General features: G+C 38.3%; 1 protein-coding gene across 2 annotated transcripts in view; it reads left to right on the forward strand.

The window, feature by feature from the left end:
- Window positions 1-1,992: 1,992 nt before the first annotated feature.
- The window catches only part of stumps (DBB domain-containing protein stumps), a 170,142-nt gene continuing 159,009 nt past the window's right edge, over window positions 1,993-13,125 (forward strand). The window contains exon 1 of one of the 2 annotated variants that reach the window (XM_083142164.1): window positions 1,993-2,530. In XM_083142164.1, coding sequence (XP_082998290.1) covers window positions 2,518-2,530 — 13 coding nt within the window. In that variant the 5' untranslated portion in view covers window positions 1,993-2,517. Of the gene's footprint in view, window positions 2,531-2,652; window positions 2,765-13,125 lie in introns of those variants that run through there. The other variant, XM_083142165.1, reaches the window with a different exon arrangement.

The following is a 13,125-nucleotide window of genomic DNA, read 5'->3' on the forward strand; positions in this document are numbered from 1 at the left end:
CATGGCAAATCAAACTGCATAAATGAGAAAAAATTTAAAATCAAAACAATGACGTTACGCAAACATAACACGAATCTTAGCTGGCTATTCAGTGCAGAACTAAATGCTTCCTACAACAGCTTCATTGCTGCGTACTCTCGACCTTTGACCGGAACAAGAGGGTACACGCGCGTAAATGAAAGAAGTACTTCTAATCTGGACAGCACGTTTCAGTTCAGGCTGTCTTGATGTGCATGTTATTGTTCTGTTTCCTGCCAGCTGCAAAGATCAAGAGGTTCTGCTTCTTCGCAATACTTTTTTTTGCGATGAAAGGAGGCACACGCGGTAGCAGTGCAGGTCTCGGGTTTTTCAGCAGAATAAAAAAGGACGACGTTGAGGGGGAGGGGAAGAAGAAGAGAAGGTTGAATGTGGAGCGGTCCCATGTGCTGAAGCCAAGTTTGGGTTTGGTAGAACCCAGTGTTGCCAGGTCTACTGATTTCGCAGGAGATTTCCTGATTTTCAGCACGATCTACTGATCTCCTGACAAGTTTCAGGAAAATGTGGAAATCTCCTGATTTTTTGCTTCCTAAAATATTTATAATGAACAATTATTTAAAAAAAATCGAAAGTTGATTTAAAATTTACATATTCAGCTGATGGAATGCAAAGGCTCATGAATATTCCGCAGAGAGAGAGAGAGAGAGAGAGAGAGAGGTGGAAGAGGAGGGTCATATCAGGCTTGATGACACTGGAAAAGACGCGCGGCTTCTTGAGCCCATTCCATTGTGCATTGGGAACTCTAAGGTGGGTGTCCTAACTTTTCCCATCTGGGTGAGGTTTTTGTCAAAGGGGAAGCAACTGGAAACTGGTTATACCAATGTTGCCACCCACACATACGAACAAGTATTCAGTTTTATGGTAATGTTTATTGCAAATGTTAGATACAGGTTCAGGTTTTTAACTCTGATAAAAATGGGAGTCCAGTCCACAATGCAGCCAAAGGTTATGGTTACAAAAGCTCTTAGTAAACTGTCGATTGATTGATTTGGTTTATTTTACTTCGCATTTCTGCCACTTTTGGCTAATCGCGAGGACGAGGATGAGTGATGATATGATGAAATTGATGGCAGACAAATATGGCAGATGCGAAGTAAAATAAACCAAATCAATCAATCAATCAATCTGTCTAATACTGGTTGATTACCTTCCGTGAATGCAAGAAAAGTTTGAATTCAAGGATATTTCGGGGGTTTAGGCATGATAGCCCTTCTCCATTACCATTAATGCGAGTATGCTTTAAACGTGTTGTTAAAAAAAAGGTGTGGGCTTTCTTACAACCTGTAACTATTCTATGCTGTAACTTTGGCTAGTTTTAAATAAAAGCAATCTAAGGTGTTATCAGGTAGAGTATTTAAAAATATATATCCCCGAATGCATAGTGGCTGAAGCTCTAGTCTTAGTTAACACAAAAATCACGAAATGTTTTCATAAACTTTTAAACCCAAAGTACATAAATCAACGCACAGTCACAACCATTTATTTTAGAATATTTTTGAGATGAACAGAAAATCGAGGTCGGATTTTTTCCAGTAACGTCACTGCTTTTAGCAATGTGTAGGGGCAGTGCCGGCCATTAAGGGGGGGGGGGGCACTCCTTGCACCCCCTTAGTTTTGGCCCCCCGATCGTCGCCACTGGTTGGGGAAACTGTACCTTTACCTTATGTGAATTAAGAGGGTGGAGTTATCGTGCCCCTTGAAGTGCAAATTCACAATAAAATTTGTATTAACATAACAGTAATAAATTTATTTTTTGACATTTAAAATTAATAATTAATGTTCAATAATGATAGTGGAAAGCTTTCCCCACTCTACCCCCCCCAGAACATTGATAATCCGCTATTATTAGTTCTTCTGATTTTTTAAGCAGATCTCCTGATTTTTCAGGGCACGATCTCCCGATTTTTAAAAATCTGACCTGGCAACGCTGGTAGAACCAGTAGCTGCTGACGTGCGGTACAAGACGGAGGTCCGTGCTAGCAGAAGGCGTGTGTTGCGAACAGCTGTTGCTGTAAGCCGTGCAACTGCACCGGTTTCACCTCCAACGAAAAGAAGACAACGTTTTTATCGCTCGAGAACCAAGGCAGGTGCAACACCACCGGAAGTTCATTTACGACACAAAACGAAAAAAAAAAGTGTTCCCTTCTATTGACATTTATCTTCATAATCTGTGTTCGTGCGGTATGGGTCGTGCCCAAAACGATATCGTTTACGTGTTGTGATTAATCGGTTTAGTGCGCCGAATTGACGTTGCTGGCGCTAGTTAGAGGCCACAACAAACTAAACATAGAAGTTTTTATCAGAGTGTTGTTGGATTATAAAGGCCGATGTTTGACGAAGCAAATGTTCCTTGACGCCATGTGGGGACTTGATCGTTCATTGTCATCCGAGAGGAAGATTGGACCATTCCTGGACTAACAAACAGTCGCCTGACGCATTCTAACGAAGGAGGCATCATCAAGAGATTTGCTACCGCGGACAATGGAAGCTGTCGGTAAGCCTAATCTGTAATCCTGTAGCGTTTTGGGCGTGCTTTAAAATTCGGGTGTTGTCCCACGACGGGGCCTCTGTTATGGGGATGAAATATTAAGGATATTGTTCCTTGTGTTTGAGATGCGACAGTGTCCGTTTGTCAGGCGGTGTGCCTGCAACGACATTTGTTGTGTCTCCGGTTTTGAGAGGTAAATTTGAAGTGGAGGTCCCTTGTTTTGAAATCGCAGTGTGGCAGGTGAGTCATCTGTATTTTGGAAAGGGGAGAGGGAACTTTCGACTGTAAATAAAGTGTACTTGATTTGTTAAATAAAACAGAAGGAAATTGGGGGCGGGGTCATTAACAACGATAAGGACCTGTAACAATTTTGTTTCAATGGTTTCGTATTGTATACCGGGTTAACCGCGACAATGAAAATGAATGAATGGAGGATCCATTGTTTCACATCAGAGTATAGCCTCTCTGGAGAAGTGCTGAGCGTAACGTGCTGCGAACTTCGAATCCATCCTGGGTTCATAATCATCGTCGCGATGAACAAAGGAAAATAAAAAGGCGGCGTTAAACAACCGTAATAGAAATAGCCTGACACTTGAAGACCGATGCAACACTCTGGGAAGGGAGAAAGATTGCAGTGCAATATAGGCGAGAAATAATTTGAGAAAAATATCTTGGTTTAGTACACTTAGAATATGGAAATTTCTGTACTATTGATGAGTTTGTAGAATGACATGATGCAAAAATAGTTAGGTGGGGAATTTTAATTAATTCAGTCCTGTCCAGCAGAACTAGCACGTATAAAAATGATAATTATGATGAATATTTCGAATAATATTAAAAATCCCCACTCTTGAAAGTAAAATAATAATAATAAAAATTTCATATTAAACCACGGCTGTGATTAAATACCGGTACATCATTGATACGCTGGAATCGAAAATAACAAAATAGTTCCGAAATGTTCATAGCTTTCGCATAATTTTTGGTTTTGAGATATTAAGCATTTTTTTAAAAAAGAGATTTAATGATTGAGCTCGTTCTGCTTATTGTTGAGGTAATAAGAAAAAGGAATGAATTGTATATTCATAGTTATCATACTGTGTATCATGACTATGAAATACACCAATGCATAGACTAAAAGCCTAAAATTCAATTTTTACGGACTTCTTGAATACATCTGAAAATGTTGTTTTTGGGCACGTGAATATTATATGCTCAAGGCAGTCCCCCCCCCCCCCTTGCATCTATGAAACCAGCAGAAAGTTCAGCCCTGATATGTTCGAATTTATAAGATAAAATTGCAGGTTATATTGAATTTGTAATGCATATTTTGAAATATTTTATATCTTTTGACGATCGGTCAATGGCTAATTCATTTCATATTTATCTATTGTATTGTATGGTATTTGTATTGTGCTTATTTCATGTCGCTTTATCTCTTTACGGCAAACCCTATTTCGTATGTTTTGCATTTTTCTTTTCTACCCTTGTGCCACTTTTGGCCAATTAGATATGAATGAAGGGATTTTACAAAGAGCAGGACTCAAACCTTTGGACTTCGGTGGCGAGGTCCAAAGTCAACCACCGAACCGGCTAGTAATATTTCGTCCACTCGCGATGCTACTGAAGTAGGTGTAAAGCTTTCTACTATATTTCATATAATACGCCGGCAGGCACGTATCTAGAAATATGTTTGGGGGGGGGGCGAACCAAGTGTCTCAGGAATAATAATAATGTTTAAATTAAAATAATTATATTAAATCAAATTAATACTAATTACAATACATAAATTAATATTATATTATTATTACACGATTAGGTAAAAAGACTGTATAAGAATAGAGATATAACAGCGCATATTTATTACGTTGCTTACCTGTAATTAAGATCGGAATAACTTACAAAAAAACAAGTGACCTGGCATTGAAATTAATGTCAAATAGATGAATAATTGAATATTTATCGAATAACAAAAATGAGGTTACATGTAGTTAGAGAAAAGTAAGTTTCTAATTAAAATTTTATGCATATTATTTTGAGTAGTAGTGTACATAAATCTTCTTTGTAATGCCATTCAAAGCCATATGATCCCAATATAATCCTTGCCTTCTAAAAAGTTCAGAGGAAATTAATAACCATCGATTATGCAACAAATGCTAATATTTTCATTACTTAATTCTAGTACTTGATAAGTCTTTCGGGGAGTCCGAACCTCTGGACGCCCCTCCCCCTAAAGACATCCTTCCTGTCCTTCAAAGTCGTATGATCCCAATATAATCCTTGTCTTCAAGTCTTTCGGATTGGGGGGGGGGAGGTCCGGACCCCCGAAGTACGTCCATCGTGTCCTTCATTCACAAAGTCGTATGACCCCAATATAATCCTTGTCTTAGAATAAGTTCAGAGGAATTTATATAACAACGGCTATACGAATAAATTTTACATTATTATTAATTTTTAGTACTTGATAAATCGTTCGGGGGGGTCCGCCCCCCTAAATACGTCCTTGTACGCCGGTACTTTCAGATTCAGGGCGTAATGAATATAGTAGAAGGGAAAAACACTCTGCAATTGGAAGATGTGTGAGCAAATACCCTTGAAAGGGCTTATCAAGAATTTTATATCTGGGTCAGAGGCGTCTCGTGAACGCATGCGTCAATTGTGTGGAAAAGGACAGCTTGCTCTGTGACGACATTCACGAGCATTTCTACATTTTAATTTCTTCATATAGGAGAAGTATTTATTTTACACGAGAGCGCTGAACTAAGCTTATACGGAGTGTCCGAAAAGTCACGCAACCCGGTGTTTACGACCGAATAACGGAATAGCGAAACGGAATGAGAAGAAACGCTTTCTGCCAAGAGAATGCCCTGTATATTGGGAAAATTTAGAGAGACAAACATATGTAAGAACATGCATGTTTTAATAACAAATAAGCAAAGTGTTGCCAAAGGCGGAAAAAAAATATTTGCAAATCGTGTGAATTGATGCACAGAACCCATTGAGGTAAATTATCGCAACATTTCACAATACCAACGAACAATTTGGATGGCCATCTAATGAATTTGACAGAAAAAGAACTTTGACGAAGTTTCAAAAACATTGCAGACGGGAATAAATGGGCTGTTCCAAAAATCGATGTTTTCACAATATTACGCAGGACACTGGCAACACTGTTGGTGTCACGTGTCACCAACAGATGTGTTTCACCTCAGGCTATCACACTAAGGCACTTTTAACGACAAAGGAGAAAGTTGGTTATTCTCGAACATATGCAATAAATTACATACACCTTGCAACCCTGAAATGTGGGTATCCCTAAATGCATCTCTTACGCGAGAATATGACGATGTTCGGATATATTCATCAACAATAAACACTCTTTTCTGTGTAGAATATGGCATTTTGAAAACACACACACGATGTCAGCATAAGTAGACACAATCTGGAATGCCGTTTGCGACAAACAGCAACCACTTAAGGCACAGAACACATAACAATTGATACATGTTCTCCTGCAAGACTACTAGAAGGAAAGGCTGGGGTCAGACACGCCTCTTTTCGCGACTGCCGCGGGTGTGACGTCATGGGCGGACAAACCCCCAGCTGAGTCTTTACCCCATATGGAAAGAAACGTGGAAGGGCTGATCTGTTTTGTTCTTTTCGCTCCTTTTTTCTTGTATTTCTGGATTGTTGGGTTCAGGGTGCGAAATCCTGGAGTGGACGAGGGGGATCCCCCCCCACCAATAATCTTGGCCTCAAAAATCCCCCCACCAAAAATTTCCCGGGGGGGACAGTTTTTGTTATAACAAAGAAAAGATAAGCAATTACTTTTAATTTCAAATATACTTTACTAAGAATAATATCGAAAACACACACAAATTAGTGTGGCTGTGAGTGTTGAATGCTTTCTCTCTCAAGAGTTCATTAACAAATCTACATCAATATGCACAATAAAAGTAAAACAAGAATGCAAAACAATAATAACTATGAAATCTAATTGATTTATATTAACATAGTGCACAAACTAAACAAAAACTTACACATAATAAAACCACTTCAACTGCCATAATTTATTAACATGTTTAACCGGTTAGTAAAGGAATTAGTTAGCTGCTTTACACTATCTGATATGTATGAAAATAACAAATTAATTTCTAATTAATAATCATAATAATTACAAATATGTACATCGTATAATTCACACATGTTTTAGGTTAAGAAGTTTCTCCCCCTCACCAGTTTTCAATGATTTCGCACCCTGGTGGGTTGTGAGGTGTTGCAGTTTACAATGCCTTCAGTGAGGTGTTGCGACGTGTCGTAATCTCCGATGAAAAAATAAAAACAGCGGTTGACAATATATAAGTGAACACATCGCATCTAACGAGACTTGTTAGTGGATAGCGATAGCAGTAGTCTCATTACACATCAGGTTACCATACACTTCAATTGGGTTACAATTATTAGAATAAAAAATAATAATATTGTAATTTAAAATAAAGGCTGTCACGAGTATAGTAAGATAAAAACTGCAAGCATATACCCCCAATTTAATATCCTGCCCCACCAAAATTCCTATGTCAATTTTAGGTTCACTGTTGGTATTGAAGAGTTGAATCTCGACCTTCTCCAAATAATTTAATTCTCAATCGCCATACCAAAATTCCCACAACAGTCTAAGCGCAACAGTAATTAATACTCAAGACTTGGCTATCTCCCATCCTAGTGCTCAATTTCCTTACTATAGAGTTGGAAACTTACACAACCAAGGGTAATTCCACATCAGAATTCATGATAAAAATTTTAGGTTTAATATGTAAGAGCTGGATATTGTGCACCTCAAATAGATATACCGTGTTGCCGAGAGGCGACACTGGTATGTCTCGTCGGGTGAAAATTCCATCTCTTCTCGTGTCTAGTCTCGTTAACAACACTAATAATACATAGTAACTGTTATAATTCCCTTGGAAATACAAAACTTGCTATTTATATACGAGTAATGCTTAAATGACAACGTAGTTCAACTTCGTCCTCCATTGTTCTATTATTTATTCAGTCAAATTTTCATCACAATCGCCCCCCCCCCCAAAAGTTAAGTGGACGCAACCAGCTTTCACATACCCGCCTGTGGGCACCCCTGTTCGACATCCCACTGATTATATATATATATATAAAGTGAGCCTCGACTTTCTTCAGTTCTATGTCTCAAGTTTTCGTTCAGTCGAAAGTTTTTTAAAGTGTTTGTGACATAATACACACGGAACTTCCTCACATTCCTCCCTGTGTAGTTCAAAGATTCATAAGACTCACAACTGTAATCTGAATAAGGAAAATTAATGATGAAATAAATATCAATAGTCGAAGCAAAGTTACCAAATTCACTCCTAAAAGAGAGCAATAGATGAGGTTGTTTTCTTTTACATATTCAAGTTATCCATAATTTTGGCTTTCTGCCTTTCTTTATTTAACAAAACGCATAACCAGGCATATTAACTTCAATTTTACATGAAACTTTAGGTTTCAGAGAGAAATGTGACGACCTAAAAACTACCGATTCAATACATATGTTAATAGCTGTATAATCCAATTCTGAAGACATACATTATCTCGGATCCTAAGTGAACCTGTGTATTCAGTCCCAGCTAGCTTCTGGGCATAATGACGGCTCTTTTTTGTTCATAATTTCTACATTGATTCCGCTGCGAAACCGTGGCGCGGAGCGATCTGTCCGCCCGTGACGTCACGCCTGACGTCAAGGACCACGTGATCAGGTACGGCCCTAGCCTTCCTTCTAATAGTCTTGGTTCTCCTGTACCCACTTTTCAGGGTTGCAAGGTGTATGTAATTTATTGCATATGTTCGAGAATAACCAACTTTCTCCTTTGTCGTTAAAAGTGCCTTAGTGTGATAGCCTGAGGTGAAACACATCTGTTGGTGACACGTGACACCAACAGTGTTGCCAGTGTCCTGCGTAATATTGTGAAAACATCGATTTTTGGAACAGCCCATTTATTCCCGTCTGCAATGTTTTTGAAACTTCGTCAAAGTTCTTTTTCTGTCAAATTCATTAGATGGCCATCCAAATTGTTCGTTGGTATTGTGAAATGTTGCGATAATTTACCTCAATGGGTTCTGTGCATCAATACACACGATTTGCAAATATTTTTTTTCCGCCTTTGGCAACACTTTGCTTATTTGTTATTAAAACATGCATGTTCTTACATATGTTTGTCTCTCTAAATTTTCCCAATATACAGGGCATTCTCTTGGCAGAAAGCGTTTCTTCTCATTCCGTATCGCTATTCCGTTATACGGTCGTAAACACCGGGTTGCGTGACTTTTCGGACACTCTGTATTACATTTCTTGGATCTGAAGCGAAATAAAGTAATAATTATTTCCCCACGATTGATGCATCCGTCACTTCAGATCCAAGAAATGTAATATAAGCTTAGTTCAGCGCTCTCGTGTAAAATAAATACTTATCATATGTGAAGAAATTAGAATGTAGAAATGCTCATGAATGTCGTCGCAGAGCAAGCTGTCCTTTTTCCCACAATTGACGCATGCGTTCACGAGACGCCTCTGATCTGGGTGGTACAAGTTCGTATTTATGGAGGTGTAAGGGCTAATTTGGAGGCAAAATTACCATAAATTGGGCCTATGTGGAAAAAAAATCAGGGAGTAATTAGAAAACTTCGTGGGAATATGTATATAAATCATACTTACTACATCTTACATTCCTCTCCGCCCCCCTCTTCTGCACCTGCTAGAACAAGAGCAAGATGTCCGAACTACCCTCTTCTTGTCCAGTCAAAGAGGAAAAGGAGATTTGGCAACTCAGAAGCAGCCTTTTCTTTGTCGGTGGTTCCGGAACAACATGATGTTTGGCTGTGGTTTCCCCTGGTTTGGTGTGATTTCCTGTTGCCACCGAAAGAATGTGTGTGTTTATACATTTTCTTGAAATTTAGATCATTGATTAGATTAATTGAAACCTGTGTGTGTTAACCTAACTATGCACCTCAAGCAGTTCCAACATTATTGATTTATTTGTTTTCATCGAACGTCATCCTATAGCTTGAGCTCTGCAAGAGTTTTTCGATAATATGTTGTAAAAAGAGTGTTCAAATGAAGACGATAGAACCATTACAGCGCCACTTCACGAGTTCAGCCATCAAGTTGGCGTATATTACCACTTTATCAGTATCATTGCTTTGTAGAGTGCGTTGTCTGTGCAAGTGCTACCCGAATCTAATATTTACAAAACAGTGAACACTCGAGAAACTGAAATTGTCGTATTTCGATTTAAAATTGTGCAAGGGCACGAAGAAATGTGTTTTATTGCATTTGAAATAATCATATGTACGTCTGCAAATTGTGTCAACATTTTGAATTACCAGTCTTATAAACACACTTTGCAAAGCATGCGAGTTCTAGAAACAGATATGTCCCTCTTTCCTGAATTCCACTTGTTGGTATAATTTATCATGGGAGGCAGAGGATGTAGTCCGTTAGACATTCACAAGGAATTTTCCCATTGCACGCACAAGAATTTTATCTTTGTTTGAAGTCTGAACATGATGTTCAAGTAGGTTACAATTCCCAACGTTGGAGCGCTGTAAAAGAAATGCAAGTAAGATGTTTTGATAGGTCTACGAGTTAAAAAGAATTCGCCTATTCTGCCAATTGACAACCTCTGCAATTTCATCAATATATATCCATTCTTTTAAAACACGTAAGGTATAAGAGATGAAAATGGATGGAAATAGTAGTGGACAATTTGCCGCGTAATATTTGTGCATCCCACTACCATGCACAGTGGCGCCATTTTTAAATAAATATTGGGGTGGGCAACGTTAACAAACGATTGATTGATTTAGTTTATTTTACTTGGCTTTTTGGCTTCTTATGGCTAATTGCTAAGAGGATGAGTGATGATATAATGAAATTGATGAAGGGTCAAATAACACTCATGCCCAAGTCGGGATTCGCAACCGGGACCCCTCTCGTCGTAGCGCGCTGTTCTTTCTAACCACTCTGCCACTAAGGTCTCTAGAGTCGGCTCCTTTGGCCATGCACATTCTCTACTGTCCAAAGCCAATGTTAGGTGAACCACAGAGGCAATTTAGTATTTGTATTTTTAGTATGTTACGTCACTCTTTCTCGTAATTACGATAATCGAGACGATTAGGATGAATTCTGATTAGATGAAATTGTTGATGGGACACAAAGAAACGCGCATACCAGAACTTGAATCTTCGAGCAGTAGCGTGCAAAGAATTTTCGAAAAGGGGGAGGTGGGTATGGCTTTAGTTGTTTCCGAAATTCAAAGTTCTTTTTTAAGAATCCTGGCTAGAGGATTCACTCACCTCCTTATGCACGCCACTGTTCGGAAACCACAAAGGTAAACTAGCTTTGCATGTACTGCATTAGATTAAATCATGATCATACCAAGAAATCTCCACATGATTAACTACGACGTTGGTTGAGATTTCATCGGAGCAGTTGAGTCCAACTGTAACCAAGTTCTCTCACACCGACAACCGTCCGATTCAAAGAAAGGTCAGAGCATGAGAAGTGTGTCGCACTAAATCCAAACGTAATTTGCCTCGTTCACAAACAGTTTACTCTGAACGAGGCAGGAAGCTTGGCGAGTTCATAAGACAATGTGCAAGGGCAGCTTCTTTAGTTGCTCAGTAAGATCTGTGATTAATAACGCTGATACGGCAGGCAGAACTGCATATCAAATAAATAAATTTCTTTCGAGGGAACGTTTACTATACCCAGTTAAAGGGCAATGGGAGCTATCAGTAGCATCAAGAACATTGTACTATCTGTCCTTATGTGCAAAGTTTTTTTTATTTTATCCACCAATATTAAGTATTCTATGATTCTTTTTCTATTACTGAAAGAAATACTGTTATTGAAACAATTTTCATTAATTATGTGCCATTGTTTCCTGCAGATCTAGTGTGGGATAGTACGTATTCGTACTAACGAATGCTGGCCGTTGATGTGGAGAAGTTTTTTTTTCATTTCATTTTACACCAACAGATGGTGAGTCTGAATTATGTATGTCCGACATGTTTAAATTAGTAAATACAGCACATGGAAATAATTCTAATATTACCAACTTCAAGCAGAAAAAACAGGAAAATTATCAGATTGCTGACATTACAGCCACCATCATTGTAAAATTTGTATTAGGAGATCAAATTAACCAGACCGTAAATTCACAAGATTCCTAATGCAAATGAAAGAAAATAACATGTAGACTTCTTGTTGACCGTTCCCCAATTTTTCTTGTCGATCAAAGCTCTGCCCTGTAGCATGTTTGAATCTCTTCACTCCGTAGTAATCCTCACGAAATGTATCGTGAAAAGACTGATCACCCCACGAAGATCTGTTTGAGCCACCAGAAACGAAGACTTAGGGTTTTGGACTGCATCCAAAAAGATGTCAATGAGCACAAAATGTTGTTTGGGTGGCAAGAGGGTAAAGCCATTCCTCGACTATCACCTCCACTTGAAAATGAACTGATGGAAGTAAATTCCTGCTCCCTTCTTCCTCTTGGCTTTACCGAAAAGAAGTATGTGCAAGGGCAATTTTCCTTTAGATTTATTTCTGGAATGTCGGGGAAGGAAAAATGGGGTGAAGAAACGTGGCTTTGCTGAGGAAGGTAAGTGCGCCGTTGTTTATAAAGCGAGAAGTTCGCCTTATTGGTTTAGCCGAAACATTCTCAGATTCTCGGTGTGTTTTGACTTCGTGGGAGAACAAATCCTAAGGCATTTGGTAGCGACTTACTTCTACGAACACCATTCTGCGGCTGATTGTAAATCAATGCCAAACTTCTCAAGCTTTCTAAACAGCAGCGGTGAGCGAGCGTAATAATTAAACTTCTATCACTGTTAACTTTGGTTCGTAGAGATGCGCATTCCATGGTTTTGTGAACAAGCTGAAGGAAACAAGTTTCGGAATAAATCTGACTGCTTAAATCTTCAGCCCTTGTAATTTGCATTCTGTTTGCATGATTTCACAGTTCACTTATCTTTTCTGAACAAAATTTAACAGATTTTTCAGAACAATGTTATTGTAGTAAACTGTGCAATTTTAAAGCGTAAAATAAACACCATTTGCATTTTTCGTTTGAAATTCTATTGTGACAAAAATGTAATATGAATACTTATTAGTTCTACTCACAATGTTTTACTTTTTTAAAAGTGATTATATTTTAAATATTTGATGAGAAAAATAAATATTCCAATGAAATATTTCGATAATTTTCATCATAATGAGAATCGTATTAGAAGAAGAAGAAGAAGAGTAAATAATTTTCTTACATACGTCAGTACTATATAGTTGCTCGTAATTGCCATAATCAACCATCTGTTTTCATTTTGATGATCGTAGGCGCATTTGTATCTAGTTATCCACGATGTCAGAAATGTGTTTTGTATGAAGATAATATTTTTATGTACAGAGCCAAAAGTCACATTATCCCCAAAGTATTTTGTTGCGACGAGGGAAGGTTATGGATCTGAATTAAATAGAGTATGATAAAGACGAGAAGTGTTAGCTGAGGAGGTTACAGACAACAATTTAGTCT

Source organism: Lepisma saccharinum, chromosome 20 (assembly GCF_977018435.1).
Source record: "Lepisma saccharinum chromosome 20, izLepSacc3.1, whole genome shotgun sequence".
Taxonomy (NCBI): Eukaryota; Metazoa; Arthropoda; class Insecta; order Zygentoma; family Lepismatidae; genus Lepisma; species Lepisma saccharinum.